Genomic DNA, 27,997 nt, shown 5'->3' with positions numbered 1-27,997 from the left:
TATTCACCACATGTAAAACTTTATTATGCATAAAACCACCACACACACACAACCTACACAAGGAATGTGCAGTCCTGAGTCTATTTAGCTACATGTGAGTATATACTCCATAAGGCATATAAAACCAGTGCACAGAAAATGCATCCAGATATTAATATATCTACATTTTAAAACTGCATGGTAAATACATTATTATATATACACAAAGTGCATACCTACCCAATGTATGGAAAATATATTCTGTGAGTTGTGTTTATATACATACTGTGTGTGTACTAAATACATTGAAATTGCATTCTTCTGGGTTCATGAACTGTTTAAGACACAATTCTCTAGCAATCTTAATAGCAGGAGGAAGTTCAGGCATTGGGAATGGTAATCTCCATCTGCTGAGTTTTTTTTCTGTTCTTCTGTACTTCTATTATTTCTGTCTTTTAAATACCCCTTCTGTGTCTACATGCATCACTTATTTAAGTGTTCTCCTATGTCTATTTTTCTACTGCAACTTTTGTCCCAAGCTGGGGTCTATATTTAGAGTGCAAAGTCCCGTTTGCAGCAGGGTCCCACTGCATAATCACTCCTGTATGGAACAAGCATTATATAATTAGGTTACCCATGTGTCTCAAGATGCATTCTTCTAGACCTAATATAAGCATATTATAGAGTTGCTCTGTGCTGCCAGTTAGAAAAGTGGTGCCACTGTGTCTTGGAGAGGCGTGTAACAGGCAGGTGGATTCCTGGGTGGGTGCTGAACCTTCAAGAGCTTCCAAAGGCTAGGGCTGGTTTCACTTTTAAAAATTTGTTTTTGAATCTTAAGTCTAGGAATCAGCACGAAGCAAAGGCTGGACCTTTGCTTCTATGTTCCTCTCAAATTCCGGAGCAGCTCAAGTCCCCTGCATCCAGCCGGGACAGAGAGGCTTCCGGCCTACACAACCCCTTCGCTTCCTTGTAATTCTTAAATTGGGCTGGGTCTACACAAGTAGCAGGGAAAGGCTTTCCTATAACCCAAGCTTTTTTCCAACAAAACACACTCCCAACCCCTTTGGGGAAGCATTTTCTGACACTGAACGGACTCTGTTTGGGCCTCCTAAAATTGGTCCCATTTGGATCTTTCCTTAGCAACTGAAAATCCAGAACCCTCTGACATATGCCTATGGAAAAATTATTTGAGAGACAGTGCACTCACGCCCAACAGATATATTGTTTATGAGTCCGTGGGTTCCGTGTAGACGCCGCCATATTTTACAGTCCAAAGGAATCAATTAATTAGCGCCTCCCAGTCCCCCCACCGACCGCTGCTCGGCTCGGCTGAGCGGGCGCGGCTGAGATAGAGGTGCTTGGCCAGCTCTCTGGTCTTGTTAACAAGCCTCATAATAAAGATGGAGATGATAAGAAGAGCAAGGAAGCCCGGGTGGCCGCGAGGGGCGGGGCTTGGTGGGCCCGGTGTGGGGCAGTGGCTGACCGGAGCCGGGTGCTGCCCCGGCACCCGCTCAGGTTTTTCCAGCGTTCTCTGGGCGTTCATGTGGCGAGCTAGGACCCGGATTATTCTCTCTGTACTCCCGTTCCCTAGATTTTCCCTTTTCCTCATGGAACACCAAATCAGATTTAAAAAAATAAAAATACATAAACCTCTGTCTGTGAGTGCCCGTCTTGCCCTCTGCCACGTTTGTTCCGGGAACTGCCGCCTTGCTCCTTTGCCTGCATTTCTCTGCATGGTTCGCTTTCACCTTCGTCTGGCGCTCTCTTCCCTCCTCTGGCTCTCTCTCTAGCTTCGTGGTTGCTTTTTCTACCAGGTCGGTACTGGCTTAGGCCCCAACGAGCTTGTGGGAAAAAAAATACAAATGCCCCCTGGTTATCTCTTGCCAGAGTGAACACCCCCAGATAAGCCAGACCCAATGAAAATAAAGTTAAAAAAAAAACAACAACAAACCTTGGGTGTAATTGCTGGTTTAGGTTGCAGCACTTAATTCTCTCGCCAATGTGCATACTTAACGGAGAGATATTGATATTAAAGGGCAGGAGGGAATTAATTTTACTTTTATAGTCATCTATTAAGAGCAGAAGATGATCTGAGTCTCCTTTAAAGGGACTCAAAAAAGGGGGAAGGGAAAGAGAAAGAAAGGGAGGGGGAAGGGAGAAATATGACTGAAGGGGAACAAAGATCTTTGCCTGAAGAAACAATGTAACACTAGACAGAACTATAAAGTCTGGGAATGTAAGAACGCAGGACTCTCTCAGCTTCCCCCATTTGGAATTCTGTCCCCTGCACTTCCTGCTGAAATCCTGACCCTGACTACACAGTGGTATTCCAGGAAGAATTCATGCAATTATTCGGATAATTGTAGAGGGAGAGAGAGAAAGTATTTCTCTTTTATTGTCTGACCCTCTCTGATGTCTGTGCAGAGGAGGAGGGGCCAGGGGTGTATGGGATGTAGAGGAAAAGGAGACAGTAGGGTCTCCCAACATCACCCTAAGCCCTACAAAATGGCTATTCCTAAATCAAGGAGGCCCTAGGCAGGAGCTTATAGATTTTGGAACATACTCAAGAACGCACAAGAGATCGAGTTTGAATGCCCCTGATTTAGTTTCATTTTCCAGGATATTTGCTTGGCTTTACTTTGTCAGCATAGACCTGCCTCCTCTAGTATTGTAATCATTACAAGTAAGGGGATAATAGATAATTACAGGGGTATCAATAATATTATTTTATAGCCACACAAGATATGATTAGAGTTAATGTCAGAGGGCTCTGCTGGAGCCTGGGAGGCAGCAATAGACAAGGTGGAGAGGCCCTTATAGTCTTTCTCTATCCTATTTTTACATATGCTTTAATCTCTATAAATCCCTAGTTCTCTAAATCTCCTCCTCAGATGTCTTAAGGGAAAGCTCTAAGATTTTAGGGGCTGAAAGCCAGAGAAGGGTGAACCACAATTTGGTACTTGAACTCTGCTCCCCTCCCCATAGTTTCAGGAGCTGTGGGATCTGCTTTCCCCATGTCCCCACAGCCTGAGGCTTTGCTCTCAGTCCAAGGCCACTAGGGTCACAGAGACTTTGCAGGTGGGGCCAATGTGAGGAAGACAGGGTCTTATCCAAACCAATTTCATTGTCATCCCCAAGTGGGCACTGGTCCCAAAGTGAAGCCTCTTTTGATCCTAAATTGGCCTTCCCCCTCTCCCCCAGGAACACCTGGGTGGGGCAAAAGCCAGGCTGGGGCTGTGAAGGCCAGTTCAGAGTAGGGATGCAGGAAGGACTGAAAATATTTTTGTTGTTGTTGTTTCCGGGATTTGAGACCAGAAGGGACCAGAAGGCTGGGAAGAGAGAGAAAGAGATCAAGGAAGTGCCTGAGAACAAGGCAAGAGAGAACCCAGGGAAGCTATGAAACCAGCCGGCAAGGGTAAAAAGAATGAGTGAAAGAAAGGGGGCAGGAAGAACAGCAGGAGAAAAAGAAGGAAGGAAGGAAATGAAAAGGAAAAGACAGAAAAAAGAGGAAGAAAAAGACAGAAGGAGGGAAATGAAAATAAGAAAGACGAGAGAGAAAGATTGAAAGATAAAAAGAGGCGGGAGGGAGGCAGAAGCAAGGGTCGGCTGTTGCTCTCCCTCGCCCGGGCGCCTGCAGCAGTCTGGGTGGGCGGGGGCGCCATGACAAAGTGAAGGTCAAGTTAGCATCGTACCTTATAAGGAAGGCGCCGGTCCTCCATTTCAGCCTTTTCTCTGCCAGGACGCGGCCGTGGCATTTCTGGTCTTGTAAACATCAGACTCTTTGGGGCCTTAAAAAAATAAAGACGCCCCTCCTTCCTTTACCGGGGGTGAGCTGGCCGGGGAAAGCGGCGGACAGGGAAATCAACTAATGAAGACTCCGGGAAACTTTTCTCTCTTTTTCTCTCTCTGGCTCCGCTCCCCGCCAGCTGGGGACCCTTCCCTGCCTCCTTCCTCCCCCTCCCTTCCCCCGCCTCTCTTTTTCTCTATCTCCCAGTCTTCTGTACCTCTCGCCGCAGTCTGTAACTCTGGGCTCCCTCTCTCCACTCCCCACTCCCCTACTGCAGGCTTCTAAATCCGTTCCATTCCACTGCGAAGCGGAGCAGGACCTAAGAATTGGAGAGAAAATTAAACGTCATAAAGAAAAGTTCATTTACAGCTTAAATGTCTGAATGTTACGGTTTCCTTCAGAAAACAAGGCGGTACACTCGGTAAGGAGAAGTGAGGCAGCAGGGGTGGGGAGGGCTGGTGCGGTAGGAGGCTTGGTTTTATTTCTTTCTCAGATCCAGAGGCGGAAAGAAAGGGGGAGAAGCAGGAAAGTGCGACAGAAGCGTTTTACCCGGGCAGCTAGCAAAGAAAGATGCTGCAGTCGGTGGGACTGGAAGCAAAGCGCATAAGGACCCAGTGCGGGGGCAGCGATCCCCGAGCGCTGAGCTGGCTGCGCTGAGGCCTGGGGTGCGGAGAAACAAATATATTGGATATTTGCTGGTCTAGGGGAGGGGTGAGGCAAGAATGGAGGGAGACAGGGAGACCGGGAGCGTAAGGCAGCGCCGCAGCCGGCCGGCGAGACCGAAAGAGCCCCGTATCCGCCGCGACAGCCTTTGGCGGTGGGCAGTGGGCAGGCTCAGCTCGAAGGCTCAGGGAGGAAGGATCCCGAACTGAGATCCTTGATCCTTTTCCTCCAGGGTAGCACTGGGGATGAACAGAGAGAAAGAAGGAGAGAAAAATAATTGGTGTGGGGATATCTGCGGAGGACTTACCTTTTTCCTGGACCTCACAGCTCGTTTTCGCCTCCTCTGGGCTCATGGAGACATTTTAAGGCCTAATCATTGCTTTTTAAATTGAAATTCTAATGGCAAGGGAAGGGAGGGATGCACAGAAAACAATGATGGGGAATTCTGGTTCAATCTGATGCTCCAAAAGCCTCTAATTGTTGTCACCTCCACCCTCCTCAACTGGAAAAATGGCCTCTGGGATCTGCCCCCACCTCCCACTTTACCTTTCTGATTGAGAGCACCTCCGGGATATTAGGGACCTGAGGGTCTAAGTCCCGGGTGGGAGCCGCCAGGAGCAGGGGTGTTGGTCTGTGGAACTCCCAGGCCTCAGTGCCTGGTGCTCTCTTACCCTGTGTTTTCATCATAAAAAACAAAGGGAGAGGATTTGATTATTTCTGGTGATGTTAAATGATCCTGGCTTTCAAAGCAGCTCTGACCCCAAGATCTAAGGTGATAAGTGTCTCTGCCATAGACGTTTAATCTGGGCAAAGTGCCACTTATGTTACAAAATGCCTGGGCTCAACGGGCTGGAGGGGTAGCCGGGAAGCCCCAGGGAGGGAACAGCAGGCTTTCTTTGGCAGTATCTAGAGTTCCGTGGATAGTATTTTAAACAGTTGAAATGGACTGGGGAGGCCCTTTCTTATGTCCCCTCAGTCTGGGAAGGGGAGCTCCAGTTAGTGAGGTGGTTTATGAGCTGGACGCTTCCCCCTAGTGTGGGAAAGATAGAGATAGCCAGACCTCACCCTACAAAAATGTGCTTCATGTCTGTGACATAAAATTGGCAGGCACTTTGGAGATTTAGGGACTTGCAGAGAGTGGGGCAGGGCCAGACAACCTGGTGAAAGCAGAGGCTGAGGTGTGATTCAGGGTGGGTGGGGGTATCTGAGGGAGTAAGCCTGGGAAGGTATCACCCAAAACCATTTCCTGAGAGAAGCCAAATACACACAATGCACTCCAATATTGAAAAACACCAGATGATCTGCTTGGAAGGGACATAAACAGGCCAAGCGGATGCAAGTTAATAAAACCTGAAAAAGCCCAGGCAGGAACACTTAAAATGCCCCAGAAACAAAGCATACCATGACAAATTCTCACCCAACACACAAGTACACGCACCGGAATGTTCCCCAACACAGAGAAAAAGAGATTTCCCTACCTTGGGCCTCCACTCGTGAACACTCAGGCGTACCTGCCCAGCTCCAAGAGCGTACACAAATGTGTGCACTCTCATAAAATGACCCAAAGAAACCCCTGGGGCCTGCGGGCAGGCACCGGCTGCACAAACACCCCACAGAGCCAGCCCCATGTCTCCTGAGCCTCGCTAATGCACGATCCATACCCGGAGATAAAAGTCTAGACAATAGACGGCTGTTTATGACAACGAGGCTCTCCAAGTTTGGGGCCAGGCGATAAATCTCTGGCGAATCTTCCTGTAACTCAACTTCTGACTGTAGTGAGGAGAAAACCACTGAGCCCGCCGAAAGGAAAGCAGCAAAATGGGGGAGACTTGTAAATCCTGAGCAGAAGGCACTTTCCTTGCTGGGGCAAGGAGGCATAGGCCACAACACTCACCCCACGGAGCAGTCCTCACTGTGGAAGCTTTCGGATCAAGCTCCAGAGCACAGGCGAGTCAGAGTTCCCCACTGCCTGCCTAGGCTTCCAGGTTCCGGAAATCAGGGCAGAATGTGCAGGCAGAAGGCAGGGCCTGGAGGCTGGAACAGATCCCAAACAAATGATTCTTGCTGGGGGCAAAAGATTTTTTTTTGTATTTGTTTTTGGTGACTGGAATCTTTTTGCTTTGTGTCACCTGAATTTTTTCACCCCATGCCTTCCCACCCCTCTCTTTTCTTTTTCCTTTTGGATTGATTAGCTGTTTGTTCCCTTTTGCATTTTCGACCCAGGCATCTGATCGCTAATAAAGAGTCGCTGAAGTTGATCTCATAAAAATGCCGTGAGCTCACTTTGATCAGGAGGACTAGGTCCGAGCCTTAATGTAGGAGCTAAAGCCAGAGAATCAGGGCTCCGGCCAACCCGCCTCTGCTCTGTGGTGAGGCGGGAGATCTGGGTGGCCCAACAGGGCAATCCCGCCCAGAAAAGGTATTTTCTGTGCCACTACAACTGGCTTAGGAAACTAAAGCCCAATAGCAGCGGCTCCATTTCCAGCCTGCTTTTAAGACATTTCCTTCATTTTGGAGCATTTGGTGAGGGGGCCAGTGAAACCGGCTCGTAAAATAGGGCTTTTATGGGAAGAAATAGGGTCGGGTTGCTAGCATCCTGGGACAATCTCTCCACAGAGGAAGCTGGGTGGGGCCTGTGGGGGCAAAGGAGCTGTCCTTCTCCCTCCCCACTACCTCCTCCATAGGTCCCAGGAACCTCTGAGCAGCGTCCACCAGCTTAGGTGGCCTGACTTGGGGACTCAGGCTTGGGGCAATGGCCAAGTCTGAGAAGAGGTGGAAGCCAGGAACTAGCAGTCCCACCCGCTTCTTGTTCCCTGGCTGGGGCTGGGGTGTCCCGGGTGCCAGATAAACCACTGACCTGAAAATCCCAAAGCATACTAAAGGGATTATTGCAGGCAGTGGTATTACTGTAAGGGAGAGAAATATAGGCAAGAAGGTTAAAGCCAATTTCTAATGAAGTCTCCTTGCTGGCCCAGCCTGTGAACAAACGAGAGCGTCCATGTGTGGGACTCTCTCCGCTTATCTTTTTATTGACTCCACACAGGCTGAATTTACAATCCAAGCCCACTGGAGCATATGTGGGCCCCATTTCTTCTTTCAGCATTTTCCTCCCCAGTTCATGGTCTGTGGGATGGGCTCCTTTCCCTACCACGATCTGCTCTCTAGAACCCAGAGCAGTGGAGGAGGTAGACAAGCTAACAGGAGGCCCCAGCGCTGTGTGCGGGAGTTTGCTCTGGGAGCCGCCCAGGGTAGAATTTAGGAGACACTGTCCCCTTCTGAAGCTGCCCCTGTTGTCCGTGTGTTGGAGGGAAGGGTGCTGGAGTCTGCCTTAACTTTGGTCCAGCTACCTGGACAGCTGCCCAGACCGCAGCCGCCTGCTAGCAGCCAGGCTGGCTGATGGCACTGACTGAGGATACCAAGAGCCAGTGGGGAGGGCCGGATGGCCCTGCTGCAGAGAATTTCAGGTGAAGGCCAGGACTCAAAGCAGATGGAGGGGTCACAGGCACCCACCAGATAAGATACAAATAAGCCACCTGGAGCGGGCTTGACAAGGAAGGGATTGGGGGCCAGGGATGGCTCCTGTACAGGGAGGTATTGGTGCTGTGGCCAGAATCCACAGGCTGAGAGGGTGCAGCCTAGGGCAAACATCTCAGCTGAAGCGTCCAGGTAGCCTGGACCCAGGGCTGGGCAGGGAGGCTACTCCAGACCATGGGCATTTTTGCCAGTAAATGTCTAGCTGACCTCAGTGGCCAGGGCCTTCTTTCCTTGACCGTAGCAGCAACTGACAGTTGCTAGAGGTTTTTTGATTTGTTGAAAAACTAAGCCATATCAACACTAGAGAACATTTTAAACTTTATGCCTTACTTTTAAGGGGAGGAATATTACTTTCCAGAAGTCTCTGTTGGGAGACCCCAGCGTTTCCTAGACATCAACTCTTTGACATTCTTTCTTGCATTTCTTTTTTGTTTCAAGGAAATAGGGCCGCCAGCAGCTCCTTGTTGCCGCCTGGCTCACTTTTATGGTGGCCCAGGAATAAACTTTGGTGGTCAAATTCAAGTGCTCAGTCCAGCAGCTGTCTCCTCACAGGATACAGCCCCTACCCCCATCTCAGTCCTGGCTTTGCTGAATCTGCCTTGGGGGATTGGGCCCCACATCACCCTGGAGGGCCAGGAGGGGGAAGGAAGCAGAGCCTTGGGTGGAAGTGGAGAAAGCGGGATCTGAGACTCAAGCCTTCATCCACACCTCTGCAAGGATAGGGGTACCTCTCGCTTCCCTCTTGCTGGTCCCTATCACTGTTTGGGCAGCATTTTGCCTTCAATAAACTCGAGTTTAATGAGGTCAGTGTGAACCCCATTAAAAGCCATAGTCCATAGTTCCCCACGACTATAATTAAAAATGCTGGCCCCATCTCACCCTATAAAAAGGGCTAGAGGAAAAAGGAAACACAGCAGATTTTTCTTTTCATGGCCCCTTACCAACAGAAGTCTCACACTTCAGCAAAGCCCCAATCTAGTTCTTCTTTGCTTCAGTTTAAGATCTGACCAGAACTAAAGGAGTAGCGCCCAGCATTGAGTGCGTAGGGGGGCACCTGAGACCTATCCCTGAGTATTCCAGAACCACCCTAAGAATGGGATCCATGGTGGAGGCAGACTCCACTCAGGTGTCACTTAAATGCTGAGCAAGTTTGAGGAGGCAGGAGCATTGAGGAGGAATGGATTTTAGGGGTTACATATGGAGACAAGCTACAATTTTTTGTGTCCTCCTTATCTGGTTTGGGAGCCGCAGCACCTCATCATGTTTCATCAAGACAAATCCATTCTAATTTCTTTAAGTGGAAACTAATTTTAACTGAGGGTTATGGATGTAAAGAGAGTTTGGGCTATTTTTTGTTTTCCCCTGAGTGTGCATTGGGCTGAGCCCTTGGGGGCTTCGGTTCTTCCCCTCCTTCCCAAACAAATTGTGCCCTGGCAGCTCCTCTTTGGATCCAAGGTTGCTTTCAGCTCATGCTGGTTGCTTTTGGCCCCTTGGACCCAGTCCAGAACCTTTCAATAAAGTGATTTTCAGATGCCCACATGTGTCCTGTGGTGCTCAGAGGGATGGAAGGCAAGGGGTTGGGGATGCAGAATGACTGAGCCTACTTCTTGGGCTACAGCTATCCAGGAGGCTGACAGACTTGTAGGAGGGCAGGACAGGGCTGAGAAATAGGAAGGAGGCACTAAGATCTGGTCACAGCCCCAGGGACAGAGGCTGGGGTCTTTGACTAGGGAGTGGCCGCTGGGCCTCCCCTGATGCCACAGCATCCACCGCTCCTTTCCACTGTCTGGTTAGTCTCTTCTGGAGACCCATACCTGGCCCCACCACCCACCTTACAGTCCCCAAAATCATCCAAGGATAAGAACCCCAAACCTAGTCCCCCCCACCATATTCTTCCTGGACCCCTACACTAGGCTTCTTTTCAGCGCACTAGCTGAGGCTGAGCCACTAAGCCAAAGGGCCCTGACATAGAAGATACATGGCTCTCATTCCAATCCTTTTCTTTGGGGTTTGGGATTTGAAAATCCACAGTGGATGTAGCTTTCTTCACATTGATTGACAATAAAGGCAGGCATGAAATATTCACCCAGGGCCACTCTCTCATACTAAATATTTAACACAACATTAGAGAAGGTTTTTCCCAGACTTCGCCAGGCACCGGCTGGGCGGCTGGCGCACTGCTCACCACTCGTTTATGACTAATCTGACTCCCTAGCCAGGGGCAGCACAGCAAGCCAGACAAAGTTGGGACACTGGCTTGCAGCTGGGCTGCCTCACCTTTGGGAAACTTCAGATACTCTTCCGGGAGTCTCTCTAAGGACTCCAGAAAGGTAGTCTTGACACCCAGCTCTGGCCAGGAAAAGAGTGGACTTCTTCAAACTCTTGTGAACAGGCGGTGTCTCTGCGGGTTGGAAGGGTAAGAGTCCCTGAGATTTAAGGGAAAGGATTCACTTCTCTGGGGAAATCAGGCAGTGGGGAAAGAAGTCCTCACTCCCACCCTCCTGGTGCTGCTCACAGAGAGGAGGCAAGACCCCAATACATGAGAGCCCTCCTCCTTCCCCCAATCCTGGGGGAAAAAAGAGCAGCAGCTAGAAAAAAATACAATTACCCCCTCCCAGCCACCACCCTCGCCCATCCCACCGCCCACCCCACCCCAACCCTCTCTCTCCTCCTTTGCTCGTGCTGTGGTATGGAGAGAAGGGGAGTGACGAGAGAAAAACGAATACAAATCTGCAATTGATTTTCATAATGTTTCTGCGGTGTTTGCAAACCAATCGCCTGAACGTCCCCGATCTTACCTAAGAGAGAACCCCTCCTACGTCTGCGAAGTGCTCCGAACTGATATATGACAATATCTACTTTGGATCACGTGCTCAGAGAGAGAGAGACTAAGACGGATAACGCGTCATCTCGCCTTCCCAAATTTTCCCCCCTCGCTAGACCGGGTCCAAAACCTCCATCCGGAGCCGGCAGGAGAGGAGAACGATGTTTAACTCGGTCAACCTGGGCAACTTCTGCTCGCCGTCGCGCAAGGAGAGGGGCGCAGATTTCGGCGAGCGAGGGAGCTGCGCCTCCAACCTCTATCTGCCCAGTTGCACTTACTACATGCCCGAGTTCTCCACGGTCTCCTCCTTCCTGCCCCAGGCCCCCTCTCGTCAGATCTCCTATCCCTACTCGGCCCAAGTGCCCCCGGTCCGGGAGGTCTCCTACGGCCTGGAGCCAACCGGCAAGTGGCACCATCGGAACAGCTACTCCTCCTGCTATGCGGCGGCCGACGAGCTTATGCACCGGGAGTGCCTGCCTCCTTCCACCGTCACCGAGATTCTCATGAAAAACGAAGGCTCCTACGGCGGCCACCACCACCCCAGCGCCCCGCACGCAACCCCCGCCGGCTTCTACTCCTCAGTCAACAAGAACAGCGTCCTGCCTCAAGCCTTCGACCGTTTCTTCGACAACGCCTACTGCGGTGGCGGCGACGCGCCCGCCGAGCCCCCCTGCTCCGGTAAGGGCGAGGCCAAGGGGGAGCCCGAGACACCCCCGGCCTCGGGACTGGCGTCCCGGGCTGAGGCGGGTGCCGAGGCGGAGGCTGAGGAGGAGAACACAAATCCCAGCTCGTCCGGTTCAGCCCACTCCGTGGCCAAGGAGCCGGCCAAAGGAGCCGCCCCCAGTAGGTAGCAGCGGCCGGGGAACGGGCGGGCAGCGAGGGAGGGAGCGAGAGAGGGAGGGCGAGAGAAGGGGGGAGGCAAGGGGAGCGGGAACGGCCTCGTGTTTTGGGTCAGTCCGATTTTATGTGGAGTTTTATAAGCATTCAAAGGATTTTATTATAACCTACAAAGCCCTCTCTCCCAACGACTCGACTTTTTACGATGGAGAAGGGGTGGGGAGGGAGGGAAAAGGGCTCTTTGGAAAAGCCGGGTGAACCCCCCTCCCCCGTTATCTCCCTCGGTCTGTGAAATTTTTAAAAGCGCAACCATTGCGGGCGATATTAACTTTGATCGTGAACTTAGAGGAGCATTTAAGGAAGTATGGGGAGCCGGGCTGCCGAGGAGTGGGGAGGAGGGGAGGGGTGGAGGGGGAGAAAGGGGAGGGCGAGGGAAAGACAGGGAGAGATCCAGAGAGGGGGAGAGGTGGGGGAGAGGAGCAATGGAGCAGAACCTGAGACCGGAGAGGCAAGCCAGGACCGCTATGATCCTTCTTAAAACTAGTTTTGAAAATGTTCAAACTATGTGTTCGCGGGTCCTCGAGCAGAAACCCAAGCAACTCGGGTCAGCGGCGACAGGGGAATGGGGCGAGGCGGCGCAGGACTCCACTGCGTTCCAGGCGGGGGTCTGGGCGTTTCTCCCGGGTCCGCGGCCTTGGGGCTTGCCTAGAACTGCGGTGTGGAAGGCGCTGCCCCGCGGGCTTCCCGGGGCGCCAGGGCCCCGGAAGCGGCTCTCTGGTGTCTCGGTGCCTGCTGGCCGGCTTCCTCCTCGCCTCCCGACTGCTCTCGCCAGATCTCACTGCTTCGCGCCTGTTCTCAGCTTTCCCCCCAGATTTCTGGGGGAGGGGTTGGGCTTTCCGAACCACTAGGAGGGCGGCCCAGGAAGGGCCCGAGGGCGGAGGAGGAGCAGACAGGGGGCCGAGGGGACGCACGTGTCCCCGGAGGGCTTTCCTTCTGTCCCAGACCCTGTCAGCCGCGGCTCTCGCCTGAGAACTGGGGACGGGGTCGCGCAGTGGCGGGGGGGTGGGGACCCGCTAGACCTGGCAGGGGGTCGAGGCTTGCCCGGGTGCTGCGGCTGCAGGAGAGCCAGCCGCCTGGCGGGTGGGCTGCCCGCGGTGGGCTAGGAGAAGGGCCGCTGAGCGCTCAGCGGGCTGGGGTCGCCCGGGTCTCACGTGTCTCTCTCCCCCCTCTCCTCGCACTTGCCCCCTCCCCTCCCTCCAGACGCCCCCCGCACCCGCAAGAAGCGCTGCCCTTATTCGAAATTCCAGATCCGGGAACTGGAGCGAGAGTTTTTCTTCAACGTGTATATCAACAAAGAGAAGCGGCTGCAGCTGTCCCGGATGCTGAACCTGACGGACCGACAAGTGAAAATTTGGTTTCAGAACAGAAGGATGAAAGAAAAAAAACTGAGCAGAGACCGGCTGCAGTATTTCTCGGGAAATCCGCTGCTGTAACCTGCAGACCGGGCCCTTTTGGGGGCGGGGGGAGGGGAAAATTATTTTATTTTATTTTTATTTTTTATTTTCTAACTCGTCTTCTTTCCGCCGGTGGAAAACTGGACTGTGGCCAGGGCTGGCCCCCACCGCTGTGGCCGGCACTCCATTCCGGAACCTCCTGGACCCTCTATCTGACTCTCGCTGTGGGACAGGGACCGGGCCTGGAAAGGGGGTGAAGGGAAGTGTCTGACGCACGGCGAGTGAACACCGTTGGCGCCGAGGCCAAGACTTTCATTTAAAAGAAAACACACCTCGGCGACAATGTCTTGCTGCTCGGATTAGGTGGGGGAGGGGCGACAGTAGTGAGCGCCTGAGCCGAACAATCCTCGAACTAAAAGCCTTCCCTTGCCCAAGTGAAAAGATCCGCTAAGACAGCATGTCTGCCAGCGGAAACTTCTCGGGCTCCCCCCTCTACCCCGCCCCACCTTGCCCCACTACTTTAGGGGGCAGCTAAATGTGATCCTGCCTTGCTGTGAAATTTCTGTACCTTCAACCTGGTGTTAGGTGTGCAAAGTCCGTGTCCTACCTCCGTCTTCGCCAAGGCCCCGCCCGAGCCTAGTTGTTCTCCCCCTGAATGTGTAGAACCTTCCTTTGAAATTTCTTAATCGGTGCATTGAGGTTTCCAAATCTTTTTCCAAGCAGTGCCCCACTTCATGGATTTATAGCTATAGTCTATGCAGTCGTTACCTCTTTTTTTTTTTTTTTAAGAAAATTGAAGATTGGGGTGGTGGAGGCAGTAGGGAGATGGGATTGGGCACCTCCCCCGTGCTGGGGCCTGGATTTTTGTAAATAAATTTCCCAAGCGTTTCTTTCCACCTGGAGGGAAAGGGGGGGACGCCCCCAGTGAGATTCAAATCACGCATCTCTCCTCCTCTGCGTGAGTGCGTGTGTACGTGTGCACTCCCCACCCTGCTCCCTTCCCAGAGGGATTGCTGTGAAATTTTTTTGGTGGCAAATAAAGATAAATTTCATTCTGTTCAATATTATGATTTTATTTGACCCTTTTATTAACCCGTCTCCTCTTAAAATCCTCCATGCTCCCATGGCGGCGGCGGAGGAGGAGGAGGCAGGCAGGCAGAGCCCAGCGGGTGAGGACAGGCAGGCAGAGGTGAGATAGGCCGGTGCTGGCCGGCCTGGAGCTCCTCTCCGCCGGCAGGGCCAAGAGTATGGCCGTAGTTTCCTCACATTCTCAAGCTGAGGACATTCCATAGCTACTCTGAAGCTCTCCTTTCTCACGTGCAGCTCGAGCTGTGTCCAAACGCCCAGCAACGGCTTTCTGTTTAAGTACACGTTTGTTGTGGAGTTAATTGTAACCATCATCGAATTTAAATTTATAGGAATTTTTTTGGCTCCACCGCCCTTCTGCCAGATGTCTCCGTCTGTCGCAGTTAAATGTGTAGTGTGGAGGTTAGGGCTTTTTTTTTTTTTTTTTTTCTCTATGAGAAGTCTGTATTGGAATTTTTATACACTGTTTTTAAGGAAGGAGGGGACAGAAGGAGAAACCAGCCCCCTCCCTCTCCTCTCCACAGCTCCTGGGGGTGGGAAGGTGGGGCCTGGCTGCTTTCCCTCTGGCACAAATGGCCAGGCTCTTCCAGACACAACAAGACGCCTATACTGGGGCCACCCTGATGTTTATACATTAGGTGTCCCACAGTAGAAAGCCCCAGAGGTTTGTTTTGTAGGGGTTGGCACTGGGGATGGAGATGACCTGCGGGGACAGTCACCATACCCGTCTATATTTGCTGCATGTTTCTTCTGTATAAAGATAATCACGGCCCTTGCAGTGCTTTCAGTGAGGGCACTTCGTTGGTCTCTGTTTCAAATTCGTTATTTGGGGGCAGAGGTTCAGGACAACTCATCTCATCTTTCCCTCCTCTTTCTGTCTTTGTATAATTCAAAGAAAATATTTTTGTCAATACAATTCTGTTGGATGAAAGGAAAAAGCATCATGACTATCAAATCTAGGTTCTGTCATTTTTGATGGTAGGAATCCCTGCAGCTTAGGTATCTAAATTTCTAATTTGTAAACGTGGGTCAGGTCGTGAGACAAGATTTGCAAACTAGGGTGTATATGCAGCCCACAATTCCCTCATGTGCCCACACACAAACGTTTTATTTAACTCGGTGTGCCTATGGGTGCACATAAGAAGGAATATTATTTGTATGCTTTTGTCTGTTGCATGGAGTAAACCTGACCACATACACATCTAGAGCTTGTGTCTCTGTGGTGTGTAACCATTGGCAGTGTTTGTTGAGTGTGGGCAGGAATGCAACTGAGGGGCCTCTGCACATTTTTGTGTGTGTATGTGTGTGTGACACTTCTCCAGGTATGATGTTTATCCACTAGCCACATTAGGAAATATTAGCCTGCTGGTGATGTTTCCTGTGAAATTAGGATAGAGGAAACTCTATAAGGTGAACCTATTTATAAAGCAAAATATTAGCCTCCAAATGCCTGATTTTGGAGAAAAATATTTAAAACCCGCAGGTAACACTTTCTCTGCAACGTGGAGCCCAGAAATGTCCTCAGCTCCAAAAGAGAGTTCTGGTGGATGAGAGGAGGTCATCATGAAAGAAAAACAAAGGCTTCTGTGACCCAAGCCAGGAATCTGCCAGTCCTTGGTGACCCTCTAAAAAGGAGGAAAAAGGGTTTTTTGGCCCCCAAACAAACCCACCTTCCGTCTCCCAAGGTGTCCAACCCCCCTTGCGGGTCAGGGGCACTCTGGGCTCAACCTCTTGGGGTAATCCCCTCTAGCCGCAGCACTGCCCGGGAACAAAAGATCCTCGTCTAGACGCTGCCATAAAGCACCCCCTCACGTTTCTAAACCCAGTTTCATTTCGACCTTAACGACCCAGTCTGGCCTGTATTAGAAACGACTTCCGCCCTAAATAGTAAACAAACCTGTAGTGGAGGGTCTTGGCTCTCCCAACACACTCAGACCCCCACCTCCTCAGCCCGTTGCCCCACATTTTTCCTCTTTTCTCCAGCCTTTCTCAGCTCCCAGCACCCCAGCCCCTTTCCTCCCCGCCCCGCCCACCACCCCACCCCCCACAGTAAATAAACCTGAGGCCGAGTTCAAAGTTTCCCGGAGCTAAGGAGGAATGCTGGTTGTAAAAATCCAAGTTTATAGTGCACGTGGGAGTTTACAAGGGTATTAAGTGGTGTGGGCTGAGAGAGCACTCTGGGCCCCTCCCCCTCCCACCATGGGCTTTGGGGTGCAGGAGGAATCAAGGGCACTCGAAATGAGAAATGGGTTTAGGAGTAGCCTTGAGTTTGGGGTTTCTTTGTCACTTAGACTCTTAGGTGGCTGAGGAATGGCGATGCAAGGGCCCCTTGTAAGAAGACTCGAAACCCCTACCAAGCACCTCTGAGAGAAAACTCCCTGGCTCTAGGTGTCCCAGATGGAAAGATTGGGGAGCCCTGTTCTGGGGGAGCAAAAGGTGCAAACCAGGTGTCTGAAAGGTGAACAGAGTTGGGAATACCTAGAGCCAGTTCTCAACCAGAAGGGGAGAAACTACCTTGGGCTAATTTCTCGAGTGGGCTGAGAGCAGAAAGGGCTCTTCTCTTAAGAGTAAAGAAGAACTTTGAACTTCAAGGGAGTCAAGGGCACCACCCCTTCGCTTTCCCCGCCTCTCTCAGGAATCCGTAGGGCAATTGTTTCTGGGCCAGTATTCCCTGAAGGGGGGAGCTACTGGGGTTTTCTGGTGCCCCAGGGTTGGATAATGCTGTTTGCTAACCCCTCCCTACTGAGAGCCCGCCAGAACCAGTGCACGCGACTGCACTCTTTATTATTCATATAAACCTTTGGAAAAGGCAACGCCCGGGAAGTTTTTATAACTTTGTTTGGCATAAAAATTTTACAAGATTCCCCATCCCTTAAAAAAAAAAAAAAAGTAAGTTTTGGTCTTGCCATAGGATGAAATCACAGGTCTTTGAAAGGCAGGGGAGAGAGGGGCTCTGAGGGGTGGCAGTGCAGGGAAGGGAGTGTATGGAGCTGCCTTTCTCTGTCTAAGGCAAAAAGGCTTGAAGATCTGAGTCAGTCCTTCCTGAGGCCCATCTTGGACTCAGCTTTGGAGCCTCTTTGGACAGAGTCCTGTCCACTCTGCTCTTGCACCTTTACAAACTCTAAAAGTTTGGACAATATCAGCATGACAAGACCTTCCCCCATCACACCCTCTTGTTCTCCTGTAGGCACTACTCTCTCTCTCTCCCTCTCTCCACACACACACACACACACACACACACACACACACACACATCTCTCTGCACAGCACCCCTCCAACCCACTGCACAAAGCAAAGACCCATAACCTTGACTCAGACTGCTGATTTGGGAGGGTCTCTGCACACATAGCCCTGCATTCCTGCCTGCCGCCTGTGAAGTCGACAATGGGTTTGAAGAAAGAATCCAAAATACCAGGAAACTCCTGCCCAGAGGTTGCAGTGGTTGCAGGACCAAAGGAGACAGAGGGCCCAGCAGGGCTGCAGTCCAGGAGCAGAGAACAAAGGCGGCCATGTGGGAGATGGCCTTGCCCACGGATGACCCCTGGACCTGCCCCTCAACCTGGGACTGACAAAATCCCACTCGCTCATTTCCCCTGACTCCAGCCTTGGGAGCACCAACTGGGCTCAACTTTGGGCCATTTTAATGTTTCAGCTCCGGAAGTCAGGACAAAGATGGGACAGACTTCTCCAAAGGTAGGCCTGGTAGACAAGCCTCCTTTGGGGTGATGGAAGTGAAAATACATGACCCCTGAATCCTAGCACTTCAAGAAGCCATCAGCACTAGTGTGGATGTGCCCCAGAATCCTATTTTTCCTCCCTCTAATGGCGACTGCTGGGGCCTGGCTGCTGATGACTGGCAGCCCTACACTTCGCCTTGTGAGGAGCAGCTGAGCTAAGGCTGTAGGCGGGAGAAGGTCAACTCCAAGCCTTAGCAGCTGGGCTAGGGAGGCATGCGACTGAGCCTGGTGCTGTCCCCCTCACTAAGCCCAGCACATCAGAGAAAAATAAGAAAGGCTAGGAAAGAAAGTCAGGGGGAAGGAAATAATTGGAGAGAGAAAAGAGCAAAGAATTAATTGTATAATAAAGAAAGAAGGAAACAAGGAAATGGGAGAAATAAGGAAGACAAGAAAGAGAAAGGATTGGAAAAAGTAGGAAAAAATAAATTACAGGAAGAAAAAAGAAAAAGAAAAACAGAAAGAAGCAAATAAAGAGAAAAGAGAAGGATGAAACAAGAAGGAAAGAAAGAAGAGAAGAAAAAAAAGAAAAATAAAAAAGGAAAGGAAGGCAAACAGAGGTCTTTGAAAAGGAACTTAACCGGTAAGAAAGGTTCGGTGTTTTTCTCCGGAGCAAGCCAGCCTAACCACAGCCCCGACTCTAGCTAGAAACCTGACTTACTGGGGGCAACTTAGAAGCAAACCACTAAAGTGGGGAGCAGGGCCTGCCCCTAAGACATCCTTCCACCCTCCTCCCAAAGCTTCTCTCCGAGGTGTCTTCGGTCTGGTTTCAATTCAGGGGACAAAATTAAATAACTGGCCAGCTTCGGCAGGGCCAGGAAGCAGTCAGACTGGCGCGGGTTATCAGAATTCGGGATTCGGAGATCTTAGACAGCACTTTGGGTAAAAGTGAATATCTGTGGCTGTGTACACATATTTAAGTGCAAGTTAGACACGTGTATAGATGCTGAACTCCGTAGCATCTGTGTGCAAGTGTGTGCAATGTCAAGACGTGAGAGATTCTGCTGGCCGAGCTGCCTGGGGGGCTGTGAGGTCCACAGTAGACCAGAGGCCCTGCTAAGCGTCCTCAGCCTCCTACCTCCCTCTAGTACCTGTTTGAAAATCTTTTTCTTTTCTGCGTCTCTGGGCATTCCGAATTTTGCCTGGAATTTCCCTGCTCCCAATTCAGCTGGGGCAGAGCCTGGTGCTAGTGAAGAAGAAAAGCGAATCTTTTCTTCAAGTTTTGGGAAGGGAAGGATTTATCTCGGCCTCCAAAGCAAGAGGAAAAAACCTGCTATCTCTGGTGTGATTCTGTTTCCTCTTTGCTTAAAAAGATTTCAATACACACACTTTATTTTTATTTTATTATTTAACCCAAAAGGGAAAGACATTCTTCCTTTTTCACTTCATCTTCAGAATTTCCCAGTTGACTTTCTTAACCTGTTGGGGAAACTCCAATTTTTTGCTGGAGAAACCAGGGTGCTTCTGGGGTGTGTTGAGGGCTACAGCCAAGAAAGCAACAAAGGTCCTTTTTTGTTCATTGAGCATATTTTCCTTCTTCTGCTTTCACGTGGGGACCCCTAGCGCCCCAGCCCTTGGGCTGCCCTGTGGAACCCGCTGGATCCTCCCAGAGTATTCACAGAGCTCCTGAACCCTCCTCCTCTGCATTGCTCACAGCCCCACAGACAGAAGGAGGCCCAGCCCCGTCCTTGTTGCCTTTCCAGGATCTGGGTACCCGGGAAGGGAGAAAGGGGCCAGGGCATTGGCCCTGGGTGGGATTTGTCAGGTCGTATGCACAGCTTGAGCCCCACTGTGGCTTGCAGCCCCTGGATTTTCATGTTCCCAAGTTGAGGTAAGAGGGGGGAGCCCCAGACGTAGGCATAGGCATAGGTGTCTCGGCGCCCTCGGAAAGTTGGGGAAATGGATTAATAAAAGTCCATATGTGGGTGATTCTAGCAACACAGGCCTCCCCTGGATCCTAATCCAGTTGCCAAGGGCACAGGCTGAAGGATCTTGGCCCTGTGGGGCAGGGCGGTGGGTGCCTGGCAGTGGCGGCAGGCGGGGTCGCTGTGGCGGCCCGCATGCCTTTGAACGCCAGGCCCGGACAATAGGACCGAAACAGCCTTTGCTCGTGGCCTCGGGAAAGACCGAGCCCAAGGGGGCAGGGCTGGGACCCAGGCCCGCACAAATGCTCCCTTCGCCAGGATAAAACACTCACTTTTTCCTTCCTTTTACCTCCACTGAAGCAGAATCTCAAAGTCTGTGAAAACCCAACAAGTTATTCAGGTCTGCGTCCGAGCGGGCTCTAGTTTAGCAGCTCCGGGTTTTCGTTTATCTTGCGTAATTAGAGGCAAACATTTGTCCCACCGGGGGTCCCACTTAGGCTGATGAATTTGATTTCTTTTTTCATTAATGGGCCGTGTTTATCATACTTCTAATTATTTCAACTTTAAACACTATTCTGTCTTGTGAGGAGGTGGGAGTCGAGGCGGGAGGCTCCTCCCTGGAATATTATTTTCATTAATGATGGCGAGAATTCCGAAGCGACTCTGTCCTCTCCCTTGGCTAAGGTGAGAGGTGGGCTTGGAAAGAGGTTGGGTGGTGGGACCCCTGAGGCCGATGGGTCTGCTCCCTGTCTGCTGGTTCCCCAGGCTACGCCTTGGGGCTTGTCTGAAGTTTACCTCCTTCACCCTCTCCTGCCGACTCCTTCACCCCCTCCCAGGCTGGGCTCAAACCCTTTGCGGCTCTTCCCTGGAAACCTTTCTCTGATCCCAGCCTGTCCTGGCTGGCCTGGGCAGAGGCTCGGGTAGCACTGTCCTGGCCCCCAGCTACTAACACCCAGAGAAAAAAAAAAGAAAAGGCTGAGGTGGCCAAGGGCCACTTGGCCGTGGGGAAAAGGACCCACCAGACTCCAAAGTGGGGGGTAAGGGTAGGGAACTGGGACGCTAAATTCCTGGGAAAAGCACACCAGGCAGGAAAATAAAGGAGACGTGAAAGAGGGGGGAGGGAACCCCCAAAGCCATATAATTCTCAATTGCTTTGGTATTTAATTTCATCGTCCCATAAATGAGGAAATATCAGTTCCCATACTAAATTTTTATCCCTGGCTGATAAATATGACGGGAAATTTTCGTTGGGTCCTCGTAAAAGGGAACGGTTTCGATCAAACTGGTGGGGAAAGACTAATGCAGATAATACAAACAGAGTGGCCATAAAGTCTCGCCCGTTTCCCGCGGGATGGGCGGTGGGACAAATGGCTCCCTGGATTGACTGCTGCCCGGACTGTCCCAAGTCTGGGGCCTAAACAGCCTAACCTTGCCCTGGATAACCCCCATGCTGAGGCCACGGTGACCCTGCATATGAAAACACAAAACCATTTCAAATCTCCCCTGGCCGGTCCTGCAAGCAAATCATACACTCCACATTTCCTTCCAGTTTTCCGGAGGTTCAGGAACCCCTGCGTCTTCTCTCTCCACCCCTGGATGGGGAAATTCGGCGGATTTCTTTCTGCGGTCTTCTAGCCGCAGCGGGCTTGGGCCTCCTTAGAAACGGTCTAGCCTCCTCACTCCTCCACTCCAGGGCGCTGGGCTCCAGTCCTTTCCCCGCCAAACTCCAGCCCTTCGGAAAGTCTGAACCCTAGGCTCTGTCCAAGGAAAAATGTGGGGCGACAGGAAAGACAAGTTGTTCTCCAGATTCCGTTTCCTGAGGAAGGGGTGGAGAGTTTAGTTCGCTTTGGAAGAAGGCGATGGAGAAACGGAAATAACTGTTTGAAACATACGGTTCCCCTTATTTCTTCCTTTTATTTAAAAACAACCACAAAAATAGACTGGTCTGTCTTCTTTCAAACATGCTCCCAGCCCGTGCGCTCTGTAAAGGACGCTTCTCTGGGTCGGGTTTTGTTGCGTCTTGTGTGCTGGTTTCCCGTGTGATACGTGACTCCTCCAAACTGACCGAGGCTCCGCAGGTTCCCTCTTTCTTTCCCGGAATATTCCCTGTTTTAGTGGGGGCAAGGTCAAGCGGAAAGCGAGGACCGCCAGGGCCTGAAGTAAAGCAGCAGAACCGGCTCCAAGGCCAAAGCCTTGTGGGCCCCTGAGATGGTGACCCAGGAGCCGCCCACCCTGCCAGGCCCAGGGCACAGCTCTCGGGTCGGGGATCGGGTGCCTCTGGTCTCTGGCTTCCTCTTTCCCCTACCCCGCGTCCATTCGGAACCTCCTTTTCCGAGCAGCCATGAAGTGACCGTGACCCCCTCCCCGGCCCACCCTAGAGGCTGGAGATTCCCAGTCAACCCCCACAGGAAACTTGCAACTCCACCAACCTCCAGCGCCGCGGCCCCCAAGCTTCCAGCCCCGAGGGCCAAGCCCGGGGAAAAGAGGAGGCGGGAGAGCAGAAACTTTAGTCCTGTTTGGGATTCCTTAACTTTTTTTCCCCTTTCTCTGCTCATCAGATCCCCCCAACCCCCCCCGCAAAACCTCACCCCACTCCCATCCCCAAGGTAAGAAGTGGGAGTCGGGTCCGGGGATATGGAAAGGGGAGATGAAGAGTGGGGAGAAGTACCTGATTCGTGTCTCGACCTTTTAATTTGAATTTGACTGTTTTGAGCCCCGGGTTGCCTCGCTCTCTCCCTCTCTCCCGCATTTTCCCCCTCTCCGCCCCCTTCTCCCCAGGAGTTACAGGCTGGTTACTGGATAAACAAACCCCACTCTTCCTAGAACCCCCACCCCCACCCCCCTCCACCCCCCTACCTCCCCTGCCGCCCGGGGGGCGCTTCCTTTGTTCGCGGGGAAGGGCTCCGGTGCCCCTACCCCGAGGCAGCTGCTAGATGGCGCTGTTACTCCACTCTGCGCGCTCCGCCTGCCGACAACTTGACCCCGCTGACGTCACGGCCGTCTGAATCATCAAGGCCATTTTCAAATCCCATTGGTCTAGCCGTCACATGGTGAGAACCGAATGCGCGGATAATTACGGAGCTGATATTTCCCCCCTCCCCTTCTTTTTCCTCCCTCCCCTCCAACCGCGCCCCCCCTCCCGGATGGGGAAAAAAAAAGATGTCAGCTCCTCCGCTGTAGTATTGCTCCTTAAAAACCCCTCTCTCTGAAAATGACATGCCCTCGCAATGTAACTCCGAACTCGTACGCGGAGCCCTTGGCTGCGCCCGGCGGAGGAGAGCGCTATAGCCGGAGCGCAGGCATGTATATGCAGTCTGGGAGTGACTTCAATTGCGGGGTGATGAGGGGCTGCGGGCTCGCGCCCTCGCTCTCCAAGAGGGACGAGGGCAGCAGCCCCAGCCTCGCCCTCAACACCTATCCGTCCTACCTCTCGCAGCTGGACTCCTGGGGCGACCCCAAAGCCGCCTATCGCCTGGAACAACCTGTTGGCAGGCCGCTGTCCTCCTGCTCCTACCCACCTAGTGTCAAGGAGGAGAATGTCTGCTGCATGTACAGCGCAGAGAAGCGGGCGAAAAGTGGCCCCGAGGCAGCTCTCTACTCCCACCCCTTGCCGGAGTCCTGCCTTGGGGAGCACGAGGTACCCGTGCCCAGCTACTACCGCGCCAGCCCGAGCTACTCCGCGCTGGACAAGACGCCCCACTGTTCTGGGGCCAACGACTTCGAAGCCCCTTTCGAGCAGCGGGCCAGTCTCAACCCGCGCGCCGAACATCTGGAATCGCCTCAGCTGGGGGGCAAAGTGAGTTTCCCTGAGACCCCCAAGTCCGACAGCCAGACCCCCAGCCCCAATGAAATCAAGACGGAGCAGAGCCTGGCGGGCCCTAAAGGGAGCCCCTCGGAGAGCGAAAAGGAGGGGGCCAAAGCTGCCGACTCCAGCCCAGACACCTCGGATAACGAAGCGAAAGGTAAGGCCGCCTGGGCCGCGGGCGCCACTGGGACGTTCCGGCACTTGGTCTTCGCGGCCGGGGAGGGGGGCAGGGGAGAGGGTTGGGCCCAGGAGGCCCCAGACCATTTCGGGAATGCGACCCTGGCTTTCGACTAGCGTCCGCTGAGCTCCAGGCTGGTGGCGCGTCACTTAGCTGGGGAAGGTAAGCGGCGACGTGGAGGTGTCGGCCCTGCCCCGGCCATGGGTGCTAAGGCGGGGGCGGTGCGCACCGCGGGCCGCCTGCAGGCGCAGTGTGCTGCACCGGACGGGTGGCTGCTCCCAGGCGCGTGCTGGCTGTGGTTTGCTTTCTCAATGCTGGTGTCCTGGGGAGCTGACGTCCCCCAGCTCAGGTCAGGGGCTTGCAAAAAGCCTAAAATGGCGATCTTGGGCCAGGGACTAGGGAAGGCTGGGGAGATGGGGGGAGTTCTCTTTACTGCGTTTTCCCAGTTGAAAATTGTTTCCTGCGAAACGCGATTTGTTGTTTGTGGGTCTGATTTGTGCGTGCGGCTTGGGCTCCTGCGGCTTTTGGCTCGGCCGGGGGCCTTGGGCAGCGAGGCTGGAGCCGGAAGAGGTGGAGGTGAAGGGCTGCCCGCCACGTCCCTCCCTCCTCCAGATGCCTGGCTTGGATGGCGTTGGAACAGGGCATTTGGAATGTTGTAAGTTTTCTGTTTCCTCTTTTAATTTTTTCTTTTCCATTTTTTTCTAGTTAAATTATCTTTTTTCATTGGTTTCCAAAAGCAGCTTACAAATGAGTGGTTGGGAAATTTCTGTGTGCGTGGCAAGAGGTTTTCTCCTGAAAGGGAATGTGGCTTTGGTTGGATTTCACTGTAATTTTGGTTGAGAGAAAGCCCAGCCAGAGTTCAAGCTCAGGGTTCAAGATTCATTTCTGCTGTAGGAGCTGGGGGCCTTCGGGATCTTTCTCTGATACTTGGGGAAAGAATGTGGAGGAAACGGGAGCAGGGGAGGAAAGCTGAGGGGAACGACTTTTCCTGAAAAGTTGTAGCAAAGAGCCTCAGAAAAAGGCCCAACCAACGGGGAAGAATAAACCTGCTCCCCACAACACCGGCTACTGGTGACAGTATATAAGGGGCTCATTGGGTGTAGAGGAAGATGAAATACTGAGAGCGGAGCAGGCTGGGGGCGGCCTGGATCTCCTGGTGCTTTGTATATGGATGCGACGCACACGCATGCCTACGGGCGACCTGTGCCACACTCACGCACATCCATATTGCATGATCCTTGCACACTCACGCATGCCCGCTCACACATGCACAGGCACTCTTTTGGCGGGCAAGGGCAGAACCTCATCCCCTTGGGTCTTCAAAGGTGGTCTTGGTAAATCATCCCCATAGAGACACTGACTGGAAGATGAGCGCTGGTGTGTTCATGAGGATAAGGGGGAGAGTGAGGCACCTACAGCCTCAAAGCCTTTCCTGTGGCACGTGTGCAGTGTGAAGGTTTAATCTTATACCCTCTCTACAGACCCTGAGCTTGGTTAGAGAGCAGATTTGGGGCAGGAAAACCTGCATTCTAGCCCCCACCAAAAGCAAAGTCAAGGTTAACAAGTTCACCTCTTAACTCGACCTGCACCCATTCCCATAGGCTCTCCCTTTCCTCTAGCTGTCCCCACAGCAACCTAATCCCTCCCACCCCAAGGAATCCCTCTTACCCTGTACCCTGTCTGTGCCCTTCTTTCCCCTCCTCCTGTTTTGATGTCTCCACCAGGCCAGAGGCAAGAGAGCTTTTGATTAAAACTTCTCCATTTATAATTTGTCTTGTCCCCCCACCCCACCAAACCTAACAACCCCAGTAAGAAAATAAACAGGACGTAGTTAGATGTGGAGAACTTGTAAACAATCTGGCAAGAAGCTGCAGGTGCAGAGACAGGAGAGAAAATTCGGGACATTCAGATTTTTTTAGACTGCAGCCTCAAGTTTGCCTTTTTTGTGTGTTTTCTGGTTCCTCTTAGGCCCCCGGCTCACCCCGCCCCCAACAAGATAAGATCCAGGAACCTGGCAGCCTCATTGGAATAGGGAGGAGAGAGAGCTCAGAGCCATCAGCAGAGTCCTTTGCTGGGTGTCCTCTCAGGTCTTTGGACTCTGTTTTTTGCCCTTAAAAAGATGGCCAGGTTCCCTTCTGCTACTTGAGAAGCAAGGCTGGTCCATTTCAGCAAGAATGTGTGTCAGGGATAGAGGCTGTCAATAAGCTCATGGGAAATACACAGTATTCTATAGTATCTCCTTACAAAAAAAGACTCATGTACATATCTATGTGTGTGTACTTATGTGTATAGGTGTGTGTATCTCTGCAGGTATACATGTGTACTTGCAGGCATACACATCTACGTATGCACAGACTGGGCAGGGGGTTTCTAGGAGGCTGCATTTCCTCAGGATATGTCTCTCCCTTGACCTTAGGTCCTTTGGCCAGGAAAGTTGTTTGAGGACCCCTTAGGTTGCCCCAGCTCTGTTGCCCCTGACCTCTGCTGCTCTTACAAGCTCCCCTCGGCTGCACATACCTGGGAGAAATGATTAAGAGAGGAAGAGATGGCAATGGGAGACCTAAGGGAGCAGAGTCACTCTGTGGCAGCTCAGGTTGGGGTAAGAGCTGGGGGCCCAGGACAGGGACCACTGCAGTGGCCTCTGGCCACAGATCCTGGAACAAAGTCCCTCCACTGAGTTGAAACAGGTCAAAGCTCTCTGGGAATTTCTCTGGTCTGTGGGTGGACTCTGCTGTGGTCTGGGGCCTGGAAAATGCATTTCCATCTGGTTGGATTTTTCCAGAGCTGGAATGGAACAGAGAGAAGGGGGGATTCTGGCAAGGTTTAGGGAATCTGCCAGGGTCAGCCAGCTGGGGGAAAGCCAGGGTACTCAGGATCTTTTAGATTAAGGTGGACTTGGGTAATTTAAATGTAATAAATGCTTGGAGGCAAGAACTTCCTCCCTTTATCTCCCTAAGTCTAAACCCCAAAGAAATTGTAAGAACCTTGAGCCTAAGAGGAGCCCACCGCCAGGCCCCTGGGGCAAGAGCAGCTCCCCTGTGCTCCCTCAGCCACCCCACAGCAGGCTGGCAAAGGCTGCAGCGCTGAGAGGGTTTTCGACTTCGAGGGATACTTATGTAAATAATGTTATTTTTAACAGAGGAGATAAAGGCAGAAAACACCACAGGAAATTGGCTGACAGCAAAGAGCGGAAGGAAGAAGAGGTGCCCCTATACTAAACACCAGACGCTGGAATTGGAGAAAGAATTTCTGTTCAATATGTATTTGACGCGAGAGCGCCGCCTGGAGATTAGCAAGACCATTAACCTTACAGACAGACAAGTCAAAATCTGGTTTCAAAATCGCAGAATGAAACTCAAGAAAATGAACCGAGAGAATCGGATCCGGGAACTGACCTCCAATTTTAATTTCACCTGAGCGCGTGGCCTCTCCTCCTCCCTTCCCGCTCCTTCCTTTCCCCGCCCCTCCTCCCTTTGTGCCTGGTGATATATATTTTTTTCCTCCCTGAGTATAAATGCAATGCGACTGCAAAAAAGGCAAAGACCTCAGACTCTCCTTCCAAGGGACCTATGGTTCGTGCTGCGAAGATGCTTCCACTTAAAGCATGAGAAATGGGGTGCCGGGATGTGGGGTGTGGTGTGTGCCCTCATAGATGGGGGTGGGAGTGTGGCTGGTGTGTGTGTCAAACCCTCACTCACCCACGCACTCACACACAGCATTCTGTTCTCCATGCAAAGTTAAGATCGAATCCATCCGCTTGTAGGGGAAAAAAAGGAAAAAAATTAACCAGAGAGGGTCTGTAATCTCGCAGAGCACAGGCAGAATCGTTCCTTCCTTGCTGCATTTCCTCCTTAGACTAATAGACGTTTTGGAAAGTTCGGCTAGTGTTCGTGTGTTTGTCGTAGCACCCAGAGCCTCCACCAAACCCTCTCCATGTCTTTACCTCCCAGTCGCTCTAAGAATCTGCTTGAAGTCTCGTATTTGTACTGCTTTCTGCTTTTCTCCCACCCCTCCTAGCACCCCCACATCCCCCATCTAGTAACATCTCAGAAATTTCATCCAGAGGAACAAAAAAATTAAAAATAGAACATAGCAAAGCAAAGACAGAATGCCCCCCCCCCCAGTATTGTCCTGTCCCTGTCTGGGAGTTGTGTTATTTAAAGATATTCTGTATGTTGTATCTTTTGCATGTAGCTTCCTTAATGGAGAAAAAAAATCCTAATAAATTTCCAGAATCATAATCCTCAAATG

At 51.9% G+C, this 27,997-nt stretch overlaps 2 protein-coding genes and 1 long non-coding RNA gene across 4 annotated transcripts; 2 read left to right on the top strand and 1 right to left on the bottom strand.

Annotated features, from left to right (window-relative positions):
* On the bottom strand, window positions 1–23,309 carry LOC134728481 (uncharacterized). The gene is made up of 8 exons (XR_010108919.1): window positions 23,191–23,309; window positions 22,620–22,799; window positions 10,241–21,869; window positions 6,324–6,463; window positions 4,976–5,101; window positions 3,984–4,085; window positions 3,672–3,811; window positions 1–1,820 (listed from the first exon to the last, which is right to left on the bottom strand). It is a non-coding gene; the product is annotated as an uncharacterized LOC134728481 (long non-coding RNA).
* On the top strand, window positions 10,377–14,142 carry HOXC11 (homeobox C11). Of its 2 annotated transcripts, none has more exons than XM_003830999.5 (2): window positions 10,377–11,630; window positions 12,885–14,142. In XM_003830999.5, the coding sequence occupies exons 1-2, from the start codon at window positions 10,949–10,951 to the stop codon at window positions 13,115–13,117; spliced, it is 915 nt and encodes a 304-aa protein (XP_003831047.3). In that variant the 5' UTR covers window positions 10,377–10,948; the 3' UTR covers window positions 13,118–14,142. The 2 variants fall into 2 exon arrangements, with proteins under 2 accessions (XP_003831047.3, XP_063449538.1); XM_063593468.1 differs by having other exon boundaries at window positions 10,905–11,634.
* HOXC10 (homeobox C10) lies at window positions 21,676–27,995 on the top strand. Its single transcript, XM_003830998.5, has 2 exons — window positions 21,676–23,725; window positions 26,886–27,995. Exons 1-2 carry the CDS (start codon window positions 22,975–22,977, stop codon window positions 27,161–27,163), a joined length of 1,029 nt encoding a protein of 342 aa, XP_003831046.1. The 5' UTR covers window positions 21,676–22,974; the 3' UTR covers window positions 27,164–27,995.
* The last annotated feature ends 2 nt before the right edge of the window (window positions 27,996–27,997 follow it).

This window comes from Pan paniscus, chromosome 10 (assembly GCF_029289425.2).
Source record: "Pan paniscus chromosome 10, NHGRI_mPanPan1-v2.0_pri, whole genome shotgun sequence".
In the NCBI taxonomy this organism is placed as follows: Eukaryota; Metazoa; Chordata; class Mammalia; order Primates; family Hominidae; genus Pan; species Pan paniscus.
Note: the sequence above shows the minus strand (reverse complement) of the source record. Positions and strands in the feature narration are given on the sequence as shown.